The 23,709-nt window shown below is 43.1% G+C and overlaps 1 protein-coding gene across 1 annotated transcript in view; it reads right to left on the bottom strand.

Moving 5' to 3' along the window:
* Nucleotides 1-2,564: 2,564 nt before the first annotated feature.
* The window catches only part of eif2a (eukaryotic translation initiation factor 2A), a 69,282-nt gene continuing 48,137 nt past the window's right edge, over nucleotides 2,565-23,709 (bottom strand). The window contains exons 11-14 of the mRNA XM_068042631.1: nucleotides 15,124-15,234; nucleotides 14,787-14,903; nucleotides 13,764-13,829; nucleotides 2,565-7,541 (exon numbers count right to left, since the gene is read on the bottom strand). Of these exons, the coding sequence (XP_067898732.1) occupies nucleotides 7,476-7,541; nucleotides 13,764-13,829; nucleotides 14,787-14,903; nucleotides 15,124-15,234 (360 nt within the window). The 3' untranslated portion in view covers nucleotides 2,565-7,475. The remainder of the gene's footprint in view (nucleotides 7,542-13,763; nucleotides 13,830-14,786; nucleotides 14,904-15,123; nucleotides 15,235-23,709) is intronic.

Raw genomic sequence — 23,709 nt, 5'->3', positions numbered from 1 at the left:
TAGATCCTTGTCAAGCAAAAGTCCATAGACCTCAGATTTAAAATTAATTGAAATAGCATCCACTTTTTGTGGGAAGGAATTCCAAACTTCTACCACACTATGTGTGACACAGTGTTTCCTAACTTCTCTCCTGAATGGCCTGACTCCGATGTTAAGGTTATGTCCACTTGTCCTAGGTTCCACCACTACCAGAAATTTTTTTTATTTGTCCTATCACTTCCTTTCAAAATCATAAAAACATCATACAAATCACCACCCAACGTTCTATATTTCAAGGAATACAAAGTTAGTCTAAGTAATTTTTCCTTCATAATCTAACTCTTGAAAACCTGATTAATATCCAGGTAAATCTGCACTGCACTCCTTCCTTGGCCAATATACCCTTTCTGAGGTGCTGTGCTCCGAACTGCAGGCAATGCTCGATATGGTCTAACCAGGTATTTGGATAGCTGTAGCTGTATATTCTAGTCCTCCAGTTACAACAGCTAACATTCCATGAGTCATTCTGATTATCGAACTGTGGTTGAGTAATAGTAAACCTACAATCATACCATGACTCAACAACTGTGATGGCCTAGCATACCACTCAGCTGTATAAAAAAAAACAGCTAACACTGTGGAGTACCTTCACAACATGGACTGCAGTGATTCAAGATGACTGGTAAGGCCAGCATATATTGCCCATCCCTAATTGCCTTTGAGAAGGTGAGGCCTTTGAGGGTGCTGCCTTCTTGAACCGCCTCAGTCCATGTGGCATCGGTACATCCACAGTGCTGTTAGGAAGGGAGTTCCAGGTTTTTGACCCAGTGACAGAGAAGTAACAGTGTTATATTTCCAAGTCAGAATGGTGTGTGACCTGGAGGGGAACTTGCAGGCTCACCTCCACCTTTTCAAGGATGATTAGTGATGGGAAATAAATGCTAGCCTTGTTAAGGTCGCCCACATCCTGTGAATGAGTAAATAAAAAAAAAATTACTGGCCTGGTAACATTCATTCTTTGCAAGATTCTAGTAATTTTGCAACCCTTAACCAATCAACAGTTGTAGTCGGAGTTCATCGATGGTTTTCAGTAGAGAAGTTTATGGAAGTTGGCCAAGACTGTGGGAGTAAAACTCCACTGCAAACATACAAACCTGCCTGCTAAGTATCAACAACAGTCAAAGATTTGCCTGATCAGTATCACTCTCCTGACTCAATGAAGCAGTATGGATGGGAACAGCTCCTTCACATTTGTTGCACAATTAAAATGGCACTGTTCCACTTTTCTTCAGATATTCTGGATGTGCAATTATGCATCTAGAGTTTCTCATGTTTCGATTTTATGATTTTCAAAGCTTCAGTTCGCCTTTTTTTTTGGCTGCACCAAATCCATACTTTATGGATCTGGGCTTTCATTTTTGTTTAGTTTAAAGAAAGGAAGGAAAATTGGGTGCGATAAAGCACAGAGCACAAAATCAGCAGTTTTGAATCTTATTTCACAGACAGAATGAGCACAGCACAGGCGTGTAGAAAAGCTGCACACCAAATTTGTTCAGAACATGGGTTCAAATCCCACCACAGCAGCTGGTGGGATTTAAATTCAAATAAATTCAATTAATTAATTAAAAAATGGGAATTGAAAGCTAGTTTCAGTAATGGTGCCATGAAACTGTCATCGATTATTGTAAAAACTCATGTCCTTTAGGGAAGGAAATCTGCCATCCTTATTTGGTCTGGCCCACATGTGCCTCCAGATAGACAGCAATCTGGTTGACTCTTGACTGCCCTCTGAAATGGCCTAGCAAGCCACTCAATTGTCAAGGGCATTTAGGGATGGACAACAAATGCTAGCCTTGCCAGTGACACCCACATCCCATTAAAGAATAAAAAAGATCTGCACTTATCTGTTGATGTCCAGAGCATGAATTGTTCTGACAGGAAGTGTATGTAATCACTAAGCTATTAAATTTTTTGAACTGAAAGCTATTTCTTCCTAGCATAAACAGAACTTTTGTCTGGAAGTGATGTAATGAAATTCTGCTGGTAGTATTTGGATTTCTGAAACTATGATTCTTGATCTGTATAAACCGTGCAATGGTGGGACATGGATTGCGACCTTTAACATGCTGAATTACCAAATTAAGCTGCAATGACATAGAATTTACAACACAGAAACAGGCTATTTGACCGGACTGGTTGATGTCAATGTTAATGCACCAGACGAGCCTCCTCCTACCTTACTTCATCTCACCCTACTAACATATCCTTCCTCTTTTATTTAGCTTTCCCTAGAGACGTGCAGAATACACTAAGGTGTGGGGAGAGACATCCAGTTCAAGCAAGGCTCCTGCTCATGCAGCTGGTTTGACTGTGATAACAACAGAAGCCTGGAATCAGAGGGCATTCATGGCTAGGAATCATGCATGGTGCAGGAAAGCCCAAGAAGGAGGTATAATGTATAAGGAGTGGCACAATACAGGTACTGTCCACTCTTAGGATTAAACACCATCCCCACAAACAGTAATGAGATGAATGACCAATGATTCTGTTTTTTTAATTGTAGTTACTGAAAAAAGAACATACACTTATACATTAACACTAAGGAGGAATGTTAGTCAGAAGAGAACTCAGTGTTCTTTGTAGTTCCATGGGATCGTCAACATTTACTTTAACAACCAGAATATAAGGGGCATCCAATAACACAACACACCCACAGTACTGCATGAGTGCCAGCCTCAAGTAGAGTTTGAACCCACAACTTTCTCCTCCGAGGCAAGCCTGCTACCAACTAAACTAAGCTGATACTGCACTTTAGGCATTTAATATGATTTGTATTCCATTGATAAACTAGACCAACGTAACTCACATAAAACTGCAAGTCTTCAGTTATGGTGTCAGTATCACCTAGTGGGTGGGACAGTCAATTAGCTTAGATGGTTAGCGTGTGATGCAAGAAGGCAGTAACAGTGTGGGTTTAATCCCTGTACTGGCGGTAGTAGTTCAGGAAAGCCTGCCTCCTTGCCTTGCCCTATGCTTGTGGAGTGGTGAACCTCAAGCTATAAATTACCAATTGTCTCCCTGCAATGGCCCTTTCAGACTACAGCCAGAACAACCAACTAGTGGGTTTAAAAATTGTATCAAAAATACTTGGGTATATAACGGCCTTCTTATTTGGCACAGTTGGTAGTATTCTTGTCTGTCAGAAGGTTGTGGGTTCAATCCCCACTCCAGGACTTGAACACAATGAGAAGAACATTCCCTGGGTATGTACTCAGGATCGTCTGAGTCATAGTCATAGAGAGATACAGCACTGAAACAGGCCCTTCGGCCCATGTATCTGTGCTGACCATCAACCACCCATTTATACTAATCCCATATTCCCTATCACATCCCCACCTTCCCTCAATTCTCCTACCACCTACCTACACTAGGGGCAATTTACAATGGCCAATTTACCTATCAACCTGCAAGTCTTTGGCTGTGGGAGGAAACCAGAGCACCCGGCGGAAACCCACGTGGTCACAGGAAGAACTTGCAAACTCCACACAGGCAGTACCCAGAACCGAACCCAGGTTGCTGGAGCTGTGAGGCTGTGGTGCTAACAACTGCACCACTGTGCCGCCCTCTCCCTTAGCAATCATCAGAAAAATGGGCAGGTCTGTAAAAGAACTTGACCCATTTTCCTTTTTTAGGATGGAATTATAATCCATATACATGATACACAGAAGCTGTGTTTTTTTAATTTTTTCACGGGATGTGGGTGGCGCTGGCTAGGCCAGCATTTATTACCCATCCCTAATTGCCCTTGAGAAAGTGGTGGTGAGCCACCTTCTTGAACTGCTGCCATCCACATGGTGTAGGTACGGCCACAATGCTGTTAAGGAGTTCCAGGATTTTGACCCAGGGACAGTAAAGGAATTGCGATATAGTTCCAAGTCAAGATGGTGTGTGGTTTGGAGGAGAACTTGCAGCTAGTGGTATTTCCATGCACCTGCTGCCCTTGTCCTTCTAGGTGACCGAGGTCGTGGGTTTGGAAGGTGCCGTCGAAGGCGCCTTGGTGTGTTGCTGCAGTGCATTTTGTAGATGGTACATACTGCTGCCACTGTGCGTTGTTGGTGGAGGGAGAGAATGTTGATGTCGTGGATGGGGTGCCAATCAAGGGGATTGCATTGTCCTGGATGGTGTTGAGTTTCCCAAGTGTTGTTGGAGCTGCACTCATCCAGGCAAGTGGAGAGTGTTCCATCACACTCCTGACTTGTGCCTTGTAGATGGTGGACAGATACTGGGGAGACAGGAGCTGAGTTACTCGCTGCAGAATTCCCAGCCTCTGACCTGCTCTTGTAGCCACAGCATTGATGTGGCTGGTACAGTTCAGTTTCTAGTCAATGGTAACCCCCAGGATGTTGATAATGGGGGATTCAATGATGGTAATGCCATTGAATGTCAATGGGAGATGATTAGATTCTCTGTTATTGGAGATGGTCATTGTCTGGCACTTGTGTGGCACGAATGTAACTTGCCACTTATCAGCCCAAGCCTGAATGTTGTCCAGGTCTTGCTGCATATGGACACGGACTGCTTCAGTATTTGAGGAGTTGCGAATGGTGAACACCTTTCAACCCAGTGGACTTGCTCCATTATACACACACGTGCATTTTTATATATATTATATATATAAACTATATAGTAAGTGCTTTGTAGCCTCTGGCTGGGTTCAATTTCTACCAATCCCAGTGTAACCAGTACATCTACTGGAATGATTTCTCTTCCCATCTCTATATGGTCACAATGAATGTGCCCCGAGGCTCCAATCTTGTCTCCCTTTTTCCCTCGTGTACATGCTGCAGCTTAGTAACATCGCTTATAGGATAGGGTCACTTTTCATATATATGCTAACATTATCTTCATGAATCTCTTCTATACCCTCGCCATGGCTTTGATAATCTTCCTAAACTAGGGTGCCCAAAACTGGATACAATAGTCAAAGTCGTAGAGCATAGAAACAGGCCCTTCGGCCCACCGCGTCCATGCCGACCATAATGCCTACCTACACTAATTCCACCTGCCTGCATTAATTCCATATCCCTCTATGCCTTGCTCATTCAAGTACCTGTCCAGATGCCTCTTAAATGTCGCTACTGTTTCTGCCTCCACCACCTCCTCAGGCAGCTCATTCCAGATACTCACTATTCTGTGTGAAAAATTTACCCCTTTGATCCCCTTTAAACCTCCTCCCTCTCACCTTAAATCTATGCCCTCTAGTTTTAGTCACCCCTATCACGTGAAACAGCCTCTCATAGTTTTATATACCTCTATCATGTCCCCGCTCAGCCTCCTTCGCCCCAGGGAAAACAGACCCAGCCTATCCAATCTCTCTTTACATCTCAAGCCCTCCAAACCAGGCAACATCCTTGTGAATCTTTTCTGCACCCTCTCTAGCTTAATCACATCTTTCCTGTAGTGCGGTGACCAGAACTGCACACAGTTACTCCAAATGCGGCCTAACCAACGTTATGTACAACTGTAACGGTAATAGTGTAACTGTTCCATTTGTATAGGTTTAGTTTTATACTCTATACTATCTATATCAATACGATCAATGACATCAAGAGGGAGTTGGATGGCCACCTGACAGAATTGGACTTGCAGGGCTACGGACATAGAGCTGAGGAGTGGGACTGACTGCATAGTTTTGTGGAGAGCTGGTATGGGCATGATGGGCCGAATGGCTTTCTTCTGTGCCGTAAATGACTCTATACCTAAATTTTTTTTTAAAATCCATTAAAAAAATATATTTTCCTCTCACTTTTAAAGATTTGCATATCCGAACTCCCAAATCCCTCTGTTCCTTCTAAAACTTTCTCATTGAATGTAATTCTCTCGTTACACTTTTCTCAAATGTATTACTTTTCATTTCTCTGCTTTAAATTCCATATCCCTCAGGGCAGAAAAGGTTCCAGTAACCACTAGTGCTTTCTGTCCTTTAAATGATTTCCTATCTATGCTGACATATTCACTTTATTTTTCATTTTATTTATAAGCCTCCTATCTGGCATCTCATCAAATAACCTTTTGAAAATTCATGTATGCAACATCTGTTATTTCCTCAAAGGACTATTATATTTGTCAGATATAACTAATCCAGGTAACTATAGGTCAGTTAGTTTAACATCGCTGGTAAGGAACATTTTAGAATCATTCATTAAAGATTCAATCACCAAATATCTAGATAATGAAAAAGTAATTGGAAACAGCCAATACAGCTTTCAGAAAGGAAAACTTGACAAGCTTGATAGAGTTTTTTGAGATTGTGAAGATATGGTAGATGGGAAAAAATACAGTGGATGTGGTTTACATGGACTTTCAGAAAGACTCTGGCAAAGTACAACACATGAGACTACCGGAGAAGATCACTGGGGTGTGGCATTCAGGAAAGGTGGGGGGAATTGGATTATAAACTAGTTAAAAGGAGGAAATCGGAGAGTAGAAGAGTGGGTGGAAGTGAGTAACGGTATTTCAGAGTGTTCAGTTCTAGGACTGCTTCCATTCATTGTGTACACCAAATATTTGTACATAGGGCTTGAGAGTGTGGCGCCAAAATATGTGAAAGATACTAAAATAGAGGTATAATAATTAATTTTGAGGACCAAAGGAAGCTGCAAGATGAAATTGATAAGATGGCAGAATGGAAAAACAAAGTGGCAGATGCCAGTAAGTGTGGTGGTATATTCTGATTGAAAAAAATCTGTAAATCAAATTTTACTTTGTAGTACTAAGAATTGTACATAATATTTCTCAACCATTTATCACCAAGTTGAGATCTGAAATTTTTTACCTTGGGCCAAGGAGTCAGTCTTGTCTCAGTGGTAGCAATCTCGCCTCAGATGGTTGAGGGTTCAATAACTACTCCAGAGACCTGAGTACATAGTCTAGGCTGACACTACAATGCAGTAGAGAAGGAGTGCCACCTTTCACGTGAGATGTTAAACTGAGGTGATGGTTTCCCTCCAAAGTGGGGTGAAAAGAGCCCATGTTGCTATTTGAAGAGGAGCAGGTGTCCTTGGTGTCTGGCCAACATTCAACACTCAACCAAAACAGATTATCTAGCCATTATTTCATAGCTGTTTGTGGGACCTTCCTGTGTACAAATTAGCTGCCTCATTCTCCTACATTACAACAAAGCCTACAGTTCAAAAGTACTTTATTACCTGTAAAATCACTGGGACATGCTGAGTTTGCAAAAGGCACTATATAAATGCAAGTTCTTTGTTTTATATTGAATAGCTAAATGTTAATCTTTAACTGTGGGACCAAAGAAGTACAATTTACTGGCAGGACAGTTTCTTTTATTCTCTTATCCTAATACAGAATTTATTTTAACACTGTCTGAATCTTTTACATTGCATAGTATTTGGATTTTTATCACTTAAATTTCACAATGAAAATCATATTCCCATGGTCTGTGAAACCAGGTATTACGCTCCTCTTGGGTAAATTTACAGACCCAGTTCCAGGTCTTCTAGCTCCTTCAATAGAGCATCTTCTTTCTGCATTTTCTCCATCTGTAAATGGAGAGAGATGGGAGTCAAAGAAACCACAGCTTATAGTAAAGATACAGTTTATAACCAGGTAGGCAGAAAAGCTCAAAGAAATTTGGCTTCCCCGGAAGCTGAGTTAGTAAATTACCTGGCACAGAATTGAAACCAAAGACCAGAAAGGTCCAAGATTTGATCTTTAATTGCCCCAGAGCAAGCTCGTCTCAGCCAAGATAGCAACATGCTCACTGTTTCTTGGTGTCCCAGGGCCAGAGATGGAAAAAATAAGCCAGAGTTCATGTTTGTGGTTACTATCCAGTGACACCTATTGAAAAGTGTTTATTTGTGGATGCTGGATGAGAACAAGATTGTACTCAGCTGCAATGTCGCCTCCAAATCAAAACCTCACTGTTTTAAGATCACACAAAAAATGCCTCACACTCATGGAACTGTACCCCAGCACAAATAAATATCTATCACTGGGAGGAACTTGGAGGTGCAATTGTTACATTTTAACCATGTACTTGTAGAATGAACAATTATGTCCTATTGCCCTGCTCGATTGCACTGGTTCACGGAAGATTTTAGTGATTGTGCAAATGATTTTTTGTGGAAACTCGAACTGTAACCTAACCAGTACAATTTCAAGTGGATTTTGGGTGTGATTTCCCCATTGTGCCTAAAACTGAATCTCTATCCCTAGGCTCACACATGATAAATTGCGGCATTGGTGAGGTAACAGAGCTGAACCATACCCATACCCAGGACATGAACTGTCAGCTCCAGAATAGGAGGGGAAAAGGAAATCAGAAGGGAGAAAAAGTGATAAAATCGTTCCGATGAAGGGTCACTGACCCGAAACGTTAACTCTGCTTCTCTTTCCACAGATGCTGCCAGACCTGCTGAGTGGTTCCAGTATTTCTTGTTTTTATTTCAGATTTCCAGCATCCGCAGTATTTTGTTTTTATTATGATAAAATCGTTCAGTAGCCCCATTACTGAACACAGTAAAAATTTTTTATGAGCTATGCAATCCCATTAAACAGATCACAGAATCACTGAGTCTTATAGCACAGAAGGAGGTAATTCGACACATCATGTCTGTGTCAGTTCTTTGAAAGAGCAATCCAATTATTCCCACTCTCCTGCTCTTTGCCCATTGAAACAGGACACTTAGCCCCTCGAGCCTGTTCTGCCATTCAATGAGGTCATGGCTGATCTGTAACTTAACTCCATATATCCACCTTTTCCCCATATCCCTTAATAACTTTGAATGATAAAAATCTATCCATCTCAGGTTTAAAATTTACAATTGGCGCTGTTTGCAGAACAGTGTTCCAAAATTCTGCCTCCCCCTGTATGTAGAAGGGTTTCCTAATTTCACTCCTAAAAGGTCTGGCTCTAATTTTTAGACTATGCCCCCTAGTCTTTGACTTTCCAACCAGTAGATATAGTTTCTCTCTATCCTATCCTATCTGTTCCCTTAATGTCTTGGAAATTTGGATCAAACCACTCCTTAATCATCTAAATTCCAGGGACTACAACCCCTAGTTAGTGTAATCTCGGACTGTAATTTAATTCTTGGAGTCCAGGTATCATTCTGGTAAATCTATGCTGCACTCCCTCCAAGGTCAATATATTCTTCCGAAGGTGTGGTGCCAGAAATGTTCACAGTACTTCAGGTCTGATGCAACCAGGGCTTTGTAACAGCTGAAGCATGACTCCTATCCACTTGTATTCTAGCCCTCTAAACATGAAAGCCAGCATTCCATTAGCCTTTTTGAATATTTTCTGTACCTGTTCATGACATTTTAATGACCATGTGCCTGGACCCCCACCACTCTCCCACTGCCCACAAGTCTCTTTGGATCTCCATTGTTTCTAGCTTTTCACCATTTAGAAAGTACTCTGTTTAATCCTTTTTAGGCCCAAAATGGATAACTTCACATTTGTCGACACTGAAATCCATTTGCCACAGATTTTTTCCATTCACTTAATCTCTCAATATCCCTTTGAATTTAATGCTTCCATCTACAATACTTACAGTGTTGTCTATCTTTGTGTCAAGAGCAAATTTAGATATGTGGTTTTCCATCTCAGAATCCTGCAAATTTCTTCTCTTTATCTAATTCCCTGCATTCTGCATGGAAATGTGCAGAATATTGGTTGTAAACAGCATTTCAACACAAGAGATTTTAAAAAAGGAAAGAAACATTTGCAAGGAAAAGCTGGAAAGTCGGCAAGAAACAGAAAAACATAGCAGGCCTGGCGGCATCTGAAAACCACATTTTGGGTTAGACTCTTTGTTATAACTCCAACTTGTGTTTTCTCTTGTTAGACCCTGACAGACCTGCTGTTTGATTTCAGGGTTTTCTATGACGGCAACCACAGCTGCCAAAATGAGACACATGCATTTTATCATAGGGAACATTATTTTTTAACTGTTACTGGACTTGAAATAACTTGTTTAAAAATACAACAGTGGCTGAAAACATGGCTGCACATTTGCATTCTAAAAGACAGTTAGTCATAGAATCAAAGAGTTATACAGCACAGAAAGAGGCCCTTTGGTCCATCGTGTCTGTGCCGGCCATCAAGCACCTATCTATTCTAATCTCATTTTCCAACACTTGGCCTGTAGCCTTGCATGCCATGGCATTTCAAGTGCTCATCGAAATACTTCTTAAATGTTGTGAGGGTTTCTGCCTCTACCACCCCTTCAGGCAGTGTGTTCCAGATTCCAACCATTCTCTGGGTGAAAACATTTTTCCTCAAATCCCCTCTAAACCTCCTGGCCCTTACCTTAAAACTATGCCCCCTGGTTATTGACCCCTCCGCTAAGGGAAAAAGTTTCTTCCTATCTATGCCCCTTATAATTTTGTATACCTCAATGAGGTGCCCCCTCAGCCTTCTCTGCTCGAAGGAAAACAACCCTAGCCTATCCAGCCTCCCTTGATACCTGAAATGCTCCAGCCAAGGCAACATCCTGGTGAATTTCCTCTGTACCGTCTCCAATGCAATCACATCCTTCCTGTAGTGTGGCAACCAGAACTGTACACAGTACTCCAACTGTGGCCTAACTAGCGGTTTATACAGTTCCATCATAACCTCACTGCTCTTATATTCTATGCCTTGGCTATTAAAGGCAAATATCCCATATGCCTTTCTAACCACCTTATCTACCTGTGCTGCTGCCTTCAGTGATCTATGGGCAAGTACATTAAGGTCCCTCTGGCCCTCCTAGGGTCCTACCATCCATTGTATATTCCCTTGTTTTGTTCTTCTTCTTTGGCCTCCTTGTCTCGTGAGACAATGGGTAAGTGCCTAGAGGTGGTCAGTGGTTTGTGGAGCAGCGCCTGGAGTGGCTATAAAGGCCAATTCTAGAGTGACAGACTCTTCCACAGGCACTGCAGATAAAATTGGTTGTCGGGGCTGTTACACAGTTGGCTCTCCCCTTATACTTCTGTCTTTTTTCCTGCCAACTGCTAGTCTCTTCGACTCGCCACTCTTTAGCCCCACCTTTATGACTGTCCGCCAGCTCTGGTGATCACTGGCAACTGATTCCCATGACTTGTGGTCGATGTCACAAGACTTCATGTCGCGTTTGCACACACCTTTAAAGCGGAGACATGGATGGCCGGTGGGTCTGATACCAGTGAGGAGCTCACTGTACAATGCGTCCTTGGGGATCCTGCCATCTTCCATGTGGCTCACATGGCCAAGCCATCTCAAGCGCTGCTGGCTCAGTAGGGTGTATATGCTGGGGATGTTGGCCGCCTCGAGGACTTCTGTGTTGGAGATACGATCCTGCCACCTGATGCCAAGTATTCTCTGGAGGCAGCGAAGATGGAATGCGTTGAGACGTCGCACTTGGCTGACATACGTTGTCCAGGCCTCGCTGCCGTAGAGCAAGGTACTGAGGACACACGCTTGAAACACTCGGACTTTTGTGTTCCGTGTCAGTGCGCCATTTTCCCACACCCTCTTGGCCAGTTTGGACAGAGCAATGGACACCTTTCCCATGCACTTGTTGATTTCTGCATTGAGAGACAGGTTACTGGTGATAGTTGAGCCTAGGTAGTTGAATTCATGAACCACTTCCAGAGCGTGCTCGCCAATATTGATGGATGGAGCACTTCCGATGTCCTGACTCATGATGCTTGTTTTTTTGAGGCTGATGGTTAGGCCAAATTCGTTACAGGCAGCCGCAATCCTGTCGATGAGTCTCTGCAGACACTCTTCTGTGTGGGATGCTAATGCAGCATCATCAGCAAAGAGGAGTTCCCTGATGAGGACCTTCAGTACTTTGGTCTTCGCTCTAAGATGGGCAAGGTTGCATGAAGACAATGGGAGTTCCCTGATTCAATTAGCCAGATGGATTTTATCCATAGTGTTATGACTGACTGCTCCAGTCAAAGCCCCCAATCAAAATATACGGTTCTGATTGTGGTGGGAGAAACGCACTGTTAATTCAATCCCGTCCCTCCACTGATCGCCTAACGTATCATTTTAAACTTTCCAAATTAAAGAACGACCCGGCCAAATTGTACCATCTATTAAACCCCCACCCCCACCCCCCCCGAATGAGGCTAACCAAACCAGGTGTCTTTAAATCAATAAATTAACTGTTTAATTAGAAAAAATAAATTCTTAAACACTAAGATATAAACAACCTTTAAAATAGAAAAAATTAGAGTCCTTGCAGGTTTACGCTCCTGTCAGATGTGGAACAGTCTAAGGTTGCTTGAAGTCCTCACAGCCATCCAATGGGGGAAAAAATAGTAGAACAGTCCGTAGCCTAATTTTAGAAGTCGAAATTGTTGCTCCTTCTCCAGTGATGAATTTCAACAATTAACAACTTGCAAACACTATTTTTAAGGAATCAACTTGGCTTTAGAACTTTTGAGGTATAAAAGATTGCCACAGTCTGCCTTTACATCCTTCAGTTTAAATTATCAGAGATCTCTGTTTTGCCTTGACTTTTTAGAATTTTGAGAGAGAATAATAAATAAACAGACTAAATTATCTTCCTTCAGTTTAAATGGTCTGAGAGTTCTCCTTTTGGGTGCCAACACACAGCTGTCTGTCTGTTTCTCTTGTTAGAACAGTCTGACTCAACTTAAAAGCCAGTTCAATAGATAACTGCAACATTGTATATCCGGTCCTTGGGCTCTGAATGGCTGTTGCCGGGTAACCAGGATGCATTCTTTGAAGCTGGTTGGTTCCCTCTCCGTATGGTTGCATCCAACAGCAACCAAAATGCACTTTCTCTAACTTCTGAAGCTTGCTGGTTCTTACAGCAGTACAGCTCCTTTTCCAGCCTTAAAGGCACACTGCATTCTTCCCGAAAAACTACAGGATCATAACAATAGTGATGATCAAGAGACATTGAGAGTCATTGAGGCAGCATCCCACCCCCTCCCCCGAGAGTGTCTGGTGAGCTTGAAGGAATCCACAAATCTCACAGGCAGGCTGCTCTAACAAGGAGCTAGTCACATGACTAACCTGCTGGCCAGCCTGGAGTTTTTTGAATTGTGCCTGACACAGAACAGTTTTGGAAGTGAGTACAAGTGAATTTCAAGAAGAGAGCACCTCTCTCTCTGTCTCTCTCATGCAAAGTTCCAGGGACCCATGGAAGTAACTCAAGCCTCAAGACCAGCGAAACAAGTTTGCAAGTGTGCACTGGGCCCCAACGAAATTTGCAAGACTTAACTTCAATCAAAGATTTTACATCAAATCCAATCAGCAGTAACTGAACTCCAGCTATTACTTCAAACCTTTCCCCTTCTTTCTCCTCCTCTGTCTCTATTTGCTTATCGCATATGCAAGCTGGCATGGTCGCGTCACGCATTTTTAGTAGTTTTAACTGAATTAGCGTTTTAAGGTTAATAAACTTACACCTTTCTCATTTAAATCTGAGAAAACCCGTCTGGCTGATTTCTTTGCAATCACAATCACACTTAGAGAGTAGTGAGCAAGGACTCACTGAGGGAAAGCTAAAAAACATGGTGTTTTAAAAATTAAACCCCGTTACAGCCAAAACAGGAAAAGGCTGAGAGGAGAGCCCTAGACTGCTGCCTCAGCTGGTCGTATCAGCCCCAAATTGTTAAGACACTTTATTGGGGCAGAAAACAGGGGCCTTTAAGCAGCATCCTAATGAGTGCAGAAACCAAACTGAAAAAAATTTGGTACTTGGACATCAGCCAACGACGTGCAAGCCCCTAGATGGAAAATATTAACTTTTTTGTACCTGGTTTTTTTCTAGCTGTTTGCCAGACGCTTCTTGCTCTTTTAGTTGTTCAATTGCTTTCAGTTTCTGCAACAAAAAAGTCCTTCTGTTAATCAGTGAACTGTTACAGGTTCTGCAGCATACCCAACCAACTTCAAAAACCCATTTCTATGATAAATGGAGTTCAAAATATGCTTTTTCTGCAAAAAAGGGAAGAATTTAATTAAAATACAAATATGTCAACAAATCATAATCTTCTTCTTTGGCCTCCTTGTCTCGAGAGACAATGGGTAAGCGCCTGGAGGTGGTCAGTGGTTTGTGAAGCAGCGCCTGGAGTGGCTATAAAGGCCAATTCTAGAGTGACAGACTCTTCCACAGGTGCTGCAGATAAAATTGGGTTGTCGGGGCTGTTACACAGTTGGCTCTCCCCTTGCGCTTCTGTCTTTTTTCCTGCCAACTGCTAAGTCTCTTCAACTCGCCACACTTTAGCCCCACCTTTATGGCTGCCCGCCAGCTCTGGCGATCACTGGCAACTGACTCCCACGACTTGTGATCAATGTCACACGATTTCATGTCGCGTTTGCAGACGTCTTTATAGCGGAGACATGGACGGCCGGTGGGTCTGATACCAGTGAGGAGCTCACTGTACAATGTGTCCTTGGGGATCCTGCCATCTTCCATGCGGCTCACATGGCCAAGCCATCTCAAGCGCCGCTGGCTCAGTAGGGTGTATATGCTGGGGATGTTGGCCGCCTCGAGGACTTCTGTGTTGGAGTTACAGTCCTGCCACCTGATGCCAAGGATTCTCCGGAGGCAGCGAAGATGGAATGAATTGAGACGTTGCTCTTGGCTGGTATACGTTGTCCAGGCCTCGCTGCGGGAGAGCAAGGTACTGAGGACACAGGCTTGATACACTCGGACTTTTGTGTTCCGTGTCGGTGCGCCATTTTCCCACACAACAAATGTCAACAAATATACATCAGCTTATGCTGCTATTTCCCTGCCACACCACCCGCCCCACACCACTTCTTCCCAAGAGCTTACTTTTTTGATGTTCTTAATTTTCTTATCCACTTCTGGGTCGCCGTGGCCCTCGGAACACTGAACAGCTCTAGGTTCTTGGTCAGATGGTGCTTCCTGTATGACCTCAGACTTGCTTTCCTGCAGGTGAGGGCAGGGAAAGAGGGTTATTAACATCAGGATTCTCTGCTTGCAGATCATCAGAGTTATCCTGTATGATTTTCTCCCCTGTAAATCAATGCTGTTACCCGTTTGCTTAATGACTTATACCCACAGGGAGCAATGGTATGAAGAAAAGTTGGGGAAGTAATAGAAATTGCCATGGATTTTCATAGCTACTGAGCTAGCCAGTAATAAATACCTGTTTTGCTGCCTTTCGGGCCTCCCGTTTCTTTTGATTTTTTAGAGCGGCTTTTGACAGTTGCTTATCTGCAGATTGCGGTTTCATGTTCTGAGGTGGCTCTTCTTCATGCTAGTGGGAAAGAAAATAAGTTTTGCACCAGATCAAATCTCAGCCTTTCGGCCGTATGAAGCACTACATTAGATGCAAGTGTGCCAGGTATTATAAAAGGAAACTACATAAATGTGTTTGTTCTTTATTATCTCTGCCATCACCAGCCTTTGGTTTAACACTTACATAAATTTATTTTGCTATTAAAAAACTAAGAATTCCCAGTACAGATCCATTTCTCAACCTCAAGCAGTCTATGCAACATTACATTTCTTGCCAAATTAATTTCAGATCCACCCATTTTTAATCTTCCAACTTTCTCCCCTCCTTTCCTGATGATTCTTGCGAGGTACAGTTCCTCAAATAGCAGGTAGTCCTCTAGTACCTCACTTAAGTGGACAAGTACGAGTCTTGACATCGAATGTCAGCAGGTTGTTTGACCGTGGATTGCATTATTGCTATGTTGGAACCAGTCCTCACCTGACATACTACCAAAGAGGAGTCTCTGTATAGTGATCAGGGTCAACAACCCTGAGTGATTTTCCAATTCCTGGCTCAGGGGCATTCAGGTCAATTGTAATACCTCTGCCTGTTGTCCCAGTTGAAATCAGCAAACTTAACATATACCAGCCAGGATCTTCCTTATCTGTGCACTAAGTAACATACTGGACAATACTGTTATTTGTTCTGTCAACAGGGGAGCTAATTCGTACTAAGCTTAAATGTATATATATTTCTACATTTTGAAAACCAAGCATTTTGAAGAAATAGGAGCACCTCTTAATATCATTTTTCTTGCTCATTATTACTGGGATGACAGGGTTGTCCTATGAGGAGAGATTGAGTAGAATGGGCCTGTACTCTCTGGAGTTTAAAAGAATGAGAGGTGATCTCATTGAAACATGCAAGATTCTGCGAGGGCTTGACAGGCTGTTACCCTGGCTGTGAAGTCGAGAACTAGGGGTCACAGACCCAGAATATGGGCTCGGCCATTTAGGACTGTTATGAGGAGAAATTTTTTCACTTAGAGGTTTGTGAATCTTTGGAATTCTCTACCCTAGAAGGCTATGGATGCATAGTCGTTGAGGATACTCAAGACCAAGATTGATAGATATTTGGAATTTTAAGGAAATCAAGGAACATGGGGATTGGGAAGGAAGTGGAGTTGAGGTCAAATAATAGCCATGTGATCTACTCCTGCTCCTATTTCTTATGCTCTTATTAATCTCTTGAATATATTCAACAGGGTGAGCATAAGCCAGACATTTCCCTCACAGATGGAGGACTAAAATTAGATGGAGTGTCACAGGTCATTTTAATTACGCAAAATATTACCATTATAACCTGAGAGCCAGCAAGATAGGGCCGAGTTAGCTCATGTTCCATGTACCACCAGTTCCATTCGACAGCCTCCGAGTGAAATTAACAGTTTAGTACTTCATTTAGAAAACTCATTTTTTATGGGAATGATGTGGGCCTTAAAGATATGTTTCATTGAGCTTTGTGGCTCACATATGAACTTGAATTCAAATTATTTTTTATAAATCTCAAATTAGGGAAACTAACAAACTTTTGGTGTTGTGATTTAGGATTTATCCACCCAAGAGGTAAAAAGGCTAAAAGACAACCATATTCAAACCTCTAGAACCACCAAATTTAAATAGGTGAAGCCAGTGAGTAAGAAATACAAGTGGGAATAGGATTGAGTTGCCTTGGCTAAATTGGTTGGATGGCCAAGGCTCACTGGTTGCATGTGCTCCAGGCACTGCCGGTTGGATACCTCTGCTTATATAACCTTTAATACTGGCATACACAAGTGACTATCACTCTCACCAATCTCAACTGGGACATGAATCCTGGAACCAGGAGCTAAAAGGACTGCATTACCTAGCTCCGCAGGCAGTTTCCAGTCAGTAGGTTTTACTTCCACATCATTGACTGTGATTCCATGACTGCTTAACAGCTGTCTGCTACAGTAACCCTCACATTATAAAGAAAATGCAGTACACAGTAATTGCAGACTATTCCAATTCAAAAGTGAAGGGAAAGTAGTGTATTACTAAGCACAAAATACTCTAACAATACAAGAGGTGTTTCAGATGTGTATTTCAAACACCTGAATATTAAAAGTCAGAAAGAAGCAGCAGCTTTAACTATAGTGTAAATATCATCAGGAAAATAAGTAGCTGGCATAATGCTCACATATAGCGTTAAAAATTCAGGTCTGCCGTAGAGACCTCCTTGAATTCAGTGGCATCACTTGCTCCTATAAGCGGTCTGATTGTCCTACTTTATTGAGGCTGACTTATCTACTTGTCTCATCTACAGCCACATATCTACTTGTAAAATAATGTAACCCAGTGGCATAACAATAATGCCTCCTATGATTGGGACTGTACCCTCATGACTTCAGTGTATGTGTGGTTCTTCATTCACTTCAGAGCAAACACTTGGTGAGACAAAGCAGGATATAAATCATTCAGCTGCTTTATTTTGAATGTACAGAGACAGAGCTTTGTTGGATTCACGTATTTCATGCAATACAACTTTGTCCACATTAATAAATGTGCTATGCGACCCAACATCAGTGGGTAATCTTACTTGACTTAATCAGAATAACTCCTCTGCATTCAATCTTCCAGGATAGGGTAGAACCTCATCTCCCTGCAGATTCGTCTTTTCTTCCCTTCACCATAATTAGAGTGTCAACTGCAAATTAGTGGTAGCTCTCTCACCTGGGTCAGACGATTGTGAGTTTAAGTCCCACTCTAGGCACTTGAGCACAGAATTTAGGCAGCACTCCAATGTAATACTGAGGGAGTGCTGCACTGTCAAAGGTGGCGACTTATGGACGAGATGTTAAACTGAGGCCTCGTCTGCTCTCTCAGGTGGACATAAAAGATTCCACGGCACTAATTTGAAGAAGGAATGAAGCAGAAATCTGTAAACGGTAGAAAGATATCAATGGGCTAGTCAGGTGGGCGAAACAGTGGCAAATGAAGTTTAATCCAGAGAAGTGTGAGGTTATGCATTTGGAGAAGGCTAACAAGGCAAAGGGGATCCACAATAAATGGTAGGATCCTGAGAAGTGTAGAGGAACAGAGGGACCTTGCAGATCATGTCCACAGATACCTGAAGGTGGTTGGAAATAAGGTGGTCAATAAGACCTTTATATTATCCAAGGCATTGAATATGACAGCTGGGAGGTTATGCTGGAATTCTACAAAACATTAGTTAGGTCACAGCTGGAGTACTGCGCGCAGTTCTGGTCACCACACTATAGGAAAGATGTGATTGCACTAGAGAGGGCACAGACGAGATTTACGAGGATGTTGCCTGGACTGGAGAATTTTAGCTATGAGGAAGATTGGATAGGCTAGTGTTCAGTGCTGTAAATTTCCATGATTCAATGAAAAGTTGGGGGAGTTCTCACAAGATCCTGTCCAATATTTATCCTCCAACCAACATCTTTAAATTCGTTCATCGGATGTCAGTGTCGCTGGCTAGGCCAGCATTTATTGCCCATCCCTAATGTTTACTTTGGAACAGAGAAGGCTGATGGGAGACCTAATTGAAATGTATAAAATTCTGAGGGGTCTAGATAGAGTGGATGGAATGGCCATTTTTCTCTTGGTTGAGAGAGCCATAACCAGGGGACAATAATTTAGGGTAAGAGGAGGATGTTTAGAGGGGATTTGAGGAGAACTTTTTCACCCAGAGGGTGGTGGGGATCTGGAACTCACTGCCTGAAAGGGTGACAAAGGCAGAAACCCTCATAACATTTAAAAAGTACTTGGATATACACTTGAAGTGCCATAACCTACAAGGCTACGGACCAAAAGGTGGAGAGTAGGATTAGCCTGCTTGGCTACTTGTCGGCTGGAAAGGATATGATGGGCCAAAATGCCTCCTTCCTTGCTGTAAATTTCTATGAAGCTGTGAAGAGCAGGGAGATTCTCGCAGGAGTCCTGCCCAATATTTATCCTCCAACCAACAACACTAAAACAGATTATCTCTTTTTTTTGTCTGTTCTTCAGTTTGAGCATCGCTGGCTAGGCCAGCATTTATTGCCCATCCCTAATTGCCCTGGAGAAGGTGATGGTGAGCTGCTTTCTTGAGACACTGCAGTCTGTGTGGTGTTAGACAGGGAGTTCCAGGATTTTGACCCAGCCGCTATGAAGGAACGACGATATATTTCTTAGTCAGAATGGTGTGTGACTTGGAAGGGAACTTGCAAGTGGTGGTGGTCCCATGTGCCTGCTACCTTTGTTCTCTTCTAGGTGATGGAAATCATGGGTTTGGAAGGTGCAGTCAAAGAAGCCTTGGCAAGTTGTAGATGGTACACATTGTAGCCATGCTGCATCGGTGGTGGAGGAAGTGAGCATTTAAGGTGGTGGATGGGTGCCAGTCATGGATGTTATCAAGCTTCTTGAGTGTTGTTGGAGCTGCAACCATCCAGGCGGGTGGAGAGTATTTCATCACGCTCCCGATTTATGCCTTGTAGATAGTGGAAAAGCTTCGGGAGTCAGCAGGTGAGTTACTCACTGCAGATTACTGGGCCTCTGACCTCCTCTCGCAGTCACAATATTTAAGTGGCTGCTCCAGTTCAGTTTCTGGTCAGTGGTGACCCCCAGGATGTTGCTGGTGGGGGATTCAGCAATGGTAATGCCATTGAATGTTACAGGAGATGGTTAGATTCTCTCTTGTTGGAGATGGTCATTGCCTGGCACTTGTGTGACATGAAAGTTACTTGCCACTTTCCAGCCCAAGCCTGAATGTTGTTCAGGTCTTGCTGCATATGGACATGGACTGTTTCAGTATCTGAGGAGCTGCAAATGGTGAACATTGTGCAATCATCAGCGAATATCCCCACTTCTGACCTTATGATTGAAGGAAGGTCATTGATGAAGCAGCTGAAGGTGATTGGACCCAAGACACTACCCTGAGGAACTCCTGCTGCAATGTTCTGGGGCTGAGATGATTGGCCTCCAACAACCACAACCAATCTATGGCTCCTGCCAGCGGAGTGTTTTCCCCCGATTCCCATTGACTCCAGTTTTACTAGGGCTCCTTAATGCCATACTCGGTCAAATGCTGCCTTGATGTCAAGGGCAGTCACTTTTACCTCACTTTTGGAATTCAGCTCTTTTGTCCATATTTGGACCAACAGGTCCTGGCGGAACTGAGCATCGGTGAGCAGGTGTCACTTGATAGCAGTCTCAACAACACTTTCCATCACTTTGCAGATAATTGAGAGTAGAATGATGGGATGGTAATTGGCCAGATTGGATTTGTCCTGCTTTTTGTGGACAGGAAATACCTGGGCAATTTTCTACATTGTCGGGTAGATGCCAGTGTTGTAGCTGAACTGGAACAGCTTGGCTAGAGGCACGGCTCATTCTGGAGCACAAGTCATCAGCACTACAGCTGGGATGTTGTCAGAACCCATAGCCTTTGCTGTATTCAGTGCCTTCAGCTGTTTCTTGATATCAGGTTGAGTGAATCAAATTGGCTGAAGACTGGCATCTGTGATGATGGGGATATCAGGAGGAGGCAGAGATGGGTCATCTACTCGGTACTTCTGGATGAAGATGGTTGCAAAAGCTTGGCCTTGTCTTTTGCAGCCAGGTGCTGGGCTTGGCCATCATTGAAGATGGGGGATGTTCATAGAGTCTCCTTCTCCATTTATTGTTTAATTGTCCACCACCATTTATGACTGAATGTGACAGGATTGCCGAGCTTTGATCTGATCCACTGGTTGGGGATCATTTAGCTCTGTATTGCTAAAAAAAAAGAGATGTGCTGTCGAAGCTTTTTGTCTTGCATTCATCAGGAAAGACACAAGAATGCCAAATTTCAAAGGGAGCAACAATTTATACTACATGAGAAAAGGATGTGTTGACAAGTCGACTTTGGTCAAGACAATGCCATGAAGAATACACCAGGGAACTATTGTCCCACACACTTTAATTAATTTAGAAAAGGCACAAAGCTTGGACATGTTCCTTTTGCCTGCAGAGGACAAGTCCCTATGTGTGAACATATGTAGCTTCTAGCAAGCATAAGTGAGCCACTTATGTAGTAAATGCTACATATATTCATAGGCAGGGACCTAATGATGGTAATGGTACACTGAGGAATTTGCTAGGCCATGAATTTACAGATTGTGGTGAAATACAATTCTACTGCTGCTGATGGCCCACAGTGCCTCATAGATGCCCAGTTTTCAGATGCCAGATCTGTTTTGAATCTATCCCATTTAGTATGGTGGTAGCACCACACAACATGAAGGAGAGTGTCCTCAGTATTAAGATAAGACTTGGTCTCCACAAGGACTATGCAGTGGCCACTTCTGCCAATACTGTAATGGAAAGATGCATCTGCGACAAATAGATTGGTGAGGACATGGTCAAGTAGGTTTTTCTTCTCTTTTGTTGGTTCTTTCACTACCTACTGCAGGCCCAGTCTGGCAGATATGTCCTTCAGGATTCAGCCAGCTTGGTCAGTAGTGGTACGACCAAGTGTTTCTTGGTGATGAGCATTGAAGTCCCCCACCCAGAGTACATTCTGTGCACTTGCTACCCTCAGTGCTTCTTCCAAGTGGCGTTCAACATAGAGGAACACTGATTCAATAGCTCAGGGAGGGCGGTAGGTGGCAATCAGCAGGATGTGACCTTGCCTATTGTTTAATCTTATGCCATGAGACTTCATGGGGTCCGGACTCAATGTTGAGGTCTCCCAGGGACACTGCCTCCAGATTATATACCACTGTGCCGCCATCTCTGGTGGCTCTTTCTTGCAGGACGTAACCCAGGGATAATGATGGAGGAGCTTGGGACATGAGCTGTAAGGTATGAATCTGTGTGTATGACTATGACAGGATGTTGTTTGACTAGTTGGTGAGACTGTTCTCCCAATTTTGGCACAAGTCCCCAGATGTAAGTGAGGAGCACTTTGCAGAGTCAACTGAGCTGGATATGCTTTTGCTATGCCTGATGCCTAGGTCAATGCCAGATGGCTTATTCTTGTTCGACTTTTTCTTGGCAGTTTGATATAACTGAGTGTCTTGCTGAGCCATTTCAGAGAGCAACTAAGAGTCAATGTCATCGCTGAGGGTCTGGAGTCACATATAGGTTAAACTCAGGTACAGATGGTAGATTTCCTTCCCTAAACGACATTTAAAAAATCATTCATGGGATGTGGCTAGGCCAGCATTTATTGCCCATCCCTAATTGCCCTTAAGGTGGTGGAGGGGAACTTGCAAGTGGTGGTGTTCCTGTGCATCTGCTGCCCTTGTCCTTATTGGTGCTAGAAGTCGTGGGTTCAGAAGGTGCTGTCTAAGGAACCTTGGTGCGTTAATGACCCAGGTGAGTTTTTAATGACAATCTGTGGTAGTTTCACAGTCACCATTGCTGACACTGGCTTTTTACTGCAGATTTATTTACTTAACTCAATTTAAATACCCCAGCTGCCGAGGTGGGATCTGAAGTCATGTATTTAGATCATTCATCCAGGTCTCTGGAATACTAGTCCAGGAAGATGACCACTATGCTACAGCACCCTATTATACCATTACTGCTTGTGGGACCTCAATGTGTGCAAATTGGCTGCCACGGTTCCTACAGTACAGCAGTGAATTCAATTGGCAGCGAAACACTTTGGGACAAGTGAACAAAACTGTCACCGCTGCAAAAAGTGTGAACAAACACGAGAATACTAAACTAGCTTGATTGTCTCCAACATGGTGGTTCAGATGCCCTGAATGAATCCTAAGATACATCTCCCCCCCCCCGCCGGCTGTCCGGTGAATTTAACCTCTTTAGAGCTACATTTAGCTCATTATTAGCATCTTTAACATACATTGCACATAGGGTTCCCGATAGTAGATGTGACAAGATAGGTTTTGAAGAAGGTTGCTCCTTGGCCCACTTGAACATGCCCTATTTTAATATGCTCACCTGAACCACAAATAGGTCACAGTGTAATGTCCCATGCAAAGGACCAAACCTATGACAATGTAGCGCACTCTCAAGTTTTTTTTTTATTTGTTTCATGGGATGTGGATATCACTAGCAAGGTCAGCACTTGTTGCCCATCCCAAATTGCCCTTGAGAAGGTGGTGATGAGCTGCCTTCTTGAACCGCTGCAATCCATCTGGTGTGGGTAAATCCACAGTGCTGTTAGGGAGGGGGTTCCAGGATTTTGATCCAGTGACAGTGAAGGAACAGCAAAATATTTCCAAGTCAGGATGGTGTGTGGCTTGCAGGGAATGTATGTTTAAGGTGGTGGATGGGGTGCCGATCAAGCGAGCTGCTTTGTTCTGGATGGTGTTGAGCTTTCTGAGTGTTGTTGGAGCCGCACTGATCTCGGAAAATGGAGAGTATTTCATCACACTCCTGACTTGTACTTTGTAGATGGTGAACAGGCTTTGGGAAGTCAGGACATGGGTTATTTGCTGCAGAATTCCCACCCTCTGACTTGCGCTTATAGTCACAG

Source organism: Heterodontus francisci, chromosome 11, assembly GCF_036365525.1.
Source record: "Heterodontus francisci isolate sHetFra1 chromosome 11, sHetFra1.hap1, whole genome shotgun sequence".
In the NCBI taxonomy this organism is placed as follows: domain Eukaryota; kingdom Metazoa; phylum Chordata; class Chondrichthyes; order Heterodontiformes; family Heterodontidae; genus Heterodontus; species Heterodontus francisci.
The sequence above is the reverse complement of the archived record's forward strand: the minus strand, read 5'-3'. Positions and strand labels throughout refer to the sequence as shown.